At 49.4% G+C, this 5,224-nt stretch overlaps 1 protein-coding gene across 1 annotated transcript; it reads left to right on the top strand.

Annotated features, from left to right (window-relative positions):
* Positions 1-1,323: 1,323 nt before the first annotated feature.
* On the top strand, positions 1,324-4,736 carry LOC142574776 (uncharacterized). Its single transcript, XM_075683790.1, has 2 exons — positions 1,324-2,805; positions 4,632-4,736. Exons 1-2 carry the CDS (start codon positions 1,324-1,326, stop codon positions 4,734-4,736), a joined length of 1,587 nt encoding a protein of 528 aa, XP_075539905.1.
* The last annotated feature ends 488 nt before the right edge of the window (positions 4,737-5,224 follow it).

Raw genomic sequence — 5,224 nt, 5'->3', positions numbered from 1 at the left:
TGCCAGTTCTATTCTAGCTGTAGGGTTAGAGGCTTTCATACATTGGCGTTTCTTGATCAGATCTTTCGTCTCCTGCGATAGCTTACTGGTTTCCTGTCTAACGGAGTTACCACCGACTTCTATTGCGCACTCCTTAATGGTTCCCATGAGATAGTCGTTCATTGCTTCAACACTAAGGTCCTCTTCCTGAGTTAAAGCCGAATACCTGTTCTGTAGCTTGATCCGGAATTCCTCTAGTTTCCCTCTTACCGCTAACTCATTGATTGGCTTCTTGTGTACCAGTTTCTTCCGTTCCCTCCTCAAGTCTAGGCTAATTCGAGTTCTTACCATCCTATGGTCACTGCAGCGTACCTTGCCGAGTACGTCTACATCTTGTATGATGCGAGGGTTCGCTCAGAGTATGAAGTCGATTTCATTTCTAGTCTCACCATTCGGGCTCCTCCACGTCCACTTTCGACTAACCCGCTTGCGGAAAAAGGTGTTCATTATCCGCACTTTATTCTGTTCTGCAAACTCTACTAATCATTCTCCTCTGCTATTCCTAGAGCCTATGCCATATTCCCCCACTGACTTGTCTCCAGCCTGCTTCTTGCCTACCCTGGCATTGAAGTCGCCCATCAGTATAGTGTATTTTGTTTTGACTTTACCCATCGCCGATTCCACGTCTTCATAAAAGCTTTCGACTTCCTGGTCATCATGACTGCATGTAGGAGCATAGACTTGTACCACCTTCAATTTGTACCTTTTATTAAGTTTCACAACAAGACCTGCCACCCTCTCGTTAATGCTATAGAATTCCTGTATGTTACCAGCTATTTCCTTATTAATCAGGAATCCGACTCCTAGTTCTCGTCTCTCCGCTAAGCCCCGGTAACACAGTACATGCCCGCTTTTTAGCACTGTATATGCTTCTTTTGTCCTCCTAACCTCACTGAGCCCTATTATATCCCATTTACTACCCTCTAATTCCTCCAATAACACTGCTAGACTCGCCTCACTAGATAGCGTTCTAACGTTAAACGTTGCCAGGTTCAGATTCCAATGGCGGCCTGTCCGGTGTATCGTAATCTGTATCTAATCTGCTCAGCATGCAGCGCGCTCTGTGTTCATGGCACGATACGCCCCCATGTGATAAGGGCGTTACCCGCCTGTTCACAACGTGTATAAAACCAGTGCTGAATAAACGCTGGGCTGACTTTTGCCCAGCAAGTGACACACGACGTGTCGTCGTCTGCTCCACTCGATGCATGGTGTCAGAAGTGGGATAGCATGGCAATGCACTTCCTGCACGACGCGTGAAGACCAGCGATCCTGTGGCGGAAAATGGATTTCCTCAAAGCACCGGAGCCGCTCCTTACAACAGGCGACCTGCGCAAAAACTGGCAGCTCTTCAAACAAAGGTTTGAAATTTTCCTCACGGCGTCAGAGGTCGCAGAAAAGCCTCGGACTGAGTCCAAGAAGACAGCGTTGCTTTTGAGCGTCGCGGGCGCAGAGGCCATTGAAGTCTTTAACACCTTCACGTTTGCAGCAGGCGAGAAGAACGACGACTATGCCACAGTGGTGAAAAAATTTGATGAGTATTGCATTGCACAGACCAATGAGGTTCACGAGAGGTATATGTTCAGGAGAAGAATCCAAGCTGCTGGCGAACCAGTGGAGCATTTCTTACGAGACCTGAAGAATCAAGCACGTGCTTGCAACTTTGGAGCTTTGGCGGAATCGATGGTCAGGGACCAAATTGTGTTCGGGATAAATGACGACACGGTACGTGAAAAGCTCCTCAGGGACAACAACTTGACCCTGCAGAAGGCAGAACAAGCCTGTAAAGCAGCTGAAGCATCAGCAACTCATAAGGAAATGTGGAACCAGGAACACCAAGTGCATCTTATCAGCAGGACTAGCACGAGCCGCGAAAACAGAGAACAGACACGTTATGACTGCCGAAACTGCGGCGGAAAACACTCCCCAAGAAGGTGCCCTGCTTTTGGAAAAACGTGCCGGAGATGTCAGCGGAAAAACCACTTTGCCAGATGTTGTAAAGCGACGGCAGTTGTTGGCGAGTTGCAAAGCGGCCAAGACGATTTCGAGATTCTCGACGTATCCGCAAAGAATGTGTCCAGCAAGCATGACTGGACGGTGGAAGTCCAAATCAAGAACGTGGCAGTTCAGTTAAAGGTTGACACGGGATCGCAGGCAAATTTGTTGCCTTATGGATTATACGCCAAAATGAACCCACAGCCGCCCCTGTACCCCAGCAGCGCGATTTTACGCTCCTACGGCGGAGATGTAATCAAACACATTGGCGTCATGCGGGCCGAAGTCTCTTTAAATGGTTGCATTGCCATGCTGAGCTTTTTCGTGGCACGAAAGGGGCGCCAAGCAATCCTAGGACTTGAGGCGAGTGAACGCCTGGGACTGATTTCACGCGTGAACAGCGTGTCGCAAAACAGCTCTGAAGAAGTGGTTGCCAGCTTTCGTCACCTTTTCACTGGCACCGGCTGCGTCAAACGAGTATACCACATGGTGCTTCGCAAGGACGCCACGCCAGTGGTTCAGAGACCTCGTCGAGTGCCACTGGCTTTAGAGGAGCCACTTCGGGAGGAGTTGCCACGTATGGAACAAGCCGGAATAATTGCAAAAGTCACTGAGCCAACAGACTGGGTGAGTCCCCTTGTTATCGTACGAAAGAAAGACGGGAAGCTGCGAGTCTGCATGGACCCCAGGAAAATAAATGAGTGCCTCAAGCGCGAGCACTACGCGATGCCGAGGCGGGAAGACATAGAGGCCGAGCTGGCCGGCGCAAGAGTATTCACTCGCCTAGATGCAAACGCAGGGTTTCACCAAATTCCCTTAGATGACGAGACGTCTAGGATATGCACTTTTGCGACACCCTTCGGCCGCTATCGATTTTTGCGACTGCCTTTCGGAATATCATCAGCGTCCGAAGTATTTCAGCAAACCCTAAGTGAAATTTTTGACGCGCTTCCTGGCGTTAGAGTGTATGTCGATGACATACTCGTGTGGGGCAATTCCCAACAAGAGCACGACCAACGTCTAAGATCAGCGCTAGAAGCGGCAGAACGTGCGGGCCTTACGTTCAATCCAGCAAAGTGCGAGTTTGGCGTTCAACAAATTGAATTCCTGGGCGACGTAATAAACGAAGGAATCCGTCCAAATGCATCCCATGTTGAGTGCATGTTGCAGATGGCACCCCCTAGTGATAAACTAGCAGTTCAACGCATGCTGGGTGTCGTGAACTATTTTGGAAAGTTTTTGCCAACACTAGCAGAAAGGACAACGCTTCTCAGAAGCTTGCTAAAAAAAGACACTGTTTTCGAATGGTCGGCAAATCACGAAAAAGAGTGGAGAGCGCTGTGCGACAGCCTTAGCAAGCAGCCCTTGCTATCAGTTTTTGACCCTGAAAAAGAAACCAGGTTATCATGCGATGCGTCACAAAACGGAATCGGTGCTGCCTTGCTGCAATATCACAACGGTGCATGGAAACCGGTTGCGTACGCCTCCAGAGTGCTTACTGATACGCAGCAACGCTATTCACAAATTGAAAAGGAAGCAATGGCCATAGTTTTCGGCTGCGAGAAATTTCACCATTTCATGTATGGGCGGAAGGTTGTCGTTGAGACTGACCATCGTCCGTTGATCTCCATATCACAGAAGGCGATCGGTGACATGCCGCCAAGACTGCAGCGATTTTTTTTACGTCTGCTACGCTATGACATTTTAATGCATTATATTCCAGGAAAACAGCTCCTACTGGCGGACATGCTGTCCAGGGCTTCCGTTAAGGGCGCAGCAGATAACGCAGACAACAACAACGACGACGTCGAAGTGCACGCAGTAAGTGTGGTTGATTCTCTTGTCAGCGAAACCATGTGGAAAGAACTGGCTTCCGAGACACGAAAGGACACGCAGCTCGCCACTGTGCTAAAGCACCTGGAGAACGGGCAACCAATTGAAGGACCGTTCAAGCCTTTTGCCGCTGAGCTATCGGAAGTAAAAGGGGTTCTCTTGAAAGGCTGTAAGATTGTCATTCCGGCCAGTATGAGGCGCGATATGTTGGCCAGAACTCATCAAGGCCACATGGGAATTAACAAGTGCAAAGAAAGGGCACGGCGCCTGGTGTTCTGGCCAGGAATGAACACTGATATCGAGACGTTTGCACAGGCATGTTCTGTATGTAAAACGTACGCTTACAAGTTGCCGCAAGAGCCTTTGATTATGCGTCCGGTTCCAGACCAACCATGGTACCGCGTCGGCATGGACATTTTTAGCCACGCAGGTCGGTCCTACTTGTGTGTTTATGATGCCCTATCGAATTTTCCCGAAGTCCAACAGCTCGTAGACACTTCAGCAAAAACTACTGTAGATGCAGCAAGTGCCATATTTTCCAGATATGGCATACCTGTAGAGGTATGCACTGATAACGGGCCTCAATTTTCCAGTAGAGATTTTGCCATGTTCTCAAAAGTGTACGATTTCAAACACGTGACCTCAAGCCCGTATTTTCCCCGCTCCAACGGACTCGCCGAAAAGGGGGTACAAGTAGTCAAGAGAATCTTGAAGAAAACAACTGAAGCTAAACAAGACTTTTGGCTTGGTCTTCTCGCTTACAGGTCAACTCCACTGGAATGCGGCTGGTCACCAGCCGAAATATTACAGGGACGCTCGCTGCGAACAACTCTACCAACCGTTCAGGTCGGACAAAGCCGGCGGGTTGACAAACGCCAGCAAACAGACTACTCAAGAGGGCCACTCGCACCGCTCAACAACGGCGAAACGGTCAGAATAAAAGACAGCTCATCATGGAGAAGAAAGGCTCGGGTTCTTCAGTCGTCTGGTCAACCAAGGTCATACGTTGTCATGACTGAAGACGGGCAACTCTTGCGACGCAACCGCGAGCATCTGCTGCCAACCAGAGAATCTTTTCGCCTTAGCGGTCCTCCTCACGACGACGAAGGTGTTTTTCAAGAATACGCTGCCCCTGCCAGCACACAACACGACCCAGAGGCGGCGCAAAACCCAAACAGCACAGCGAGCATTGTGCCGACAGTTCCGCAACAAGCAGCTGCTCCAAGGACTACAAGACAACGCAGACCACCTCGGCGCTTAATGTATGACGCGAACTTTCAACAAGTGCCGTGACTGTATTCAGTGCTCTGATCTTTGCTGTAGTTTTGGATGTGCTGTGATTCTTTAACTTTCTTTT

The sequence above is a fragment of the Dermacentor variabilis genome, chromosome 3, assembly GCF_050947875.1.
Source record: "Dermacentor variabilis isolate Ectoservices chromosome 3, ASM5094787v1, whole genome shotgun sequence".
Taxonomy (NCBI): domain Eukaryota; kingdom Metazoa; phylum Arthropoda; class Arachnida; order Ixodida; family Ixodidae; genus Dermacentor; species Dermacentor variabilis.
Note: the sequence above shows the minus strand (reverse complement) of the source record. Positions and strands in the feature narration are given on the sequence as shown.

Coding starts and splice junctions, on each gene's coding strand:
- LOC142574776 (XM_075683790.1), top strand. CDS start 1,324: ATGGATTTCCTCAAAGCACCGGAGCCGCTCCTTACAACAGGCGACCTG. Junction 2,806..4,631: donor CCGAGCTGGCCGGCGCAAGA/GTATTCACTCGC, acceptor TCTCGCTTACAG/GTCAACTCCACTGGAATGCG.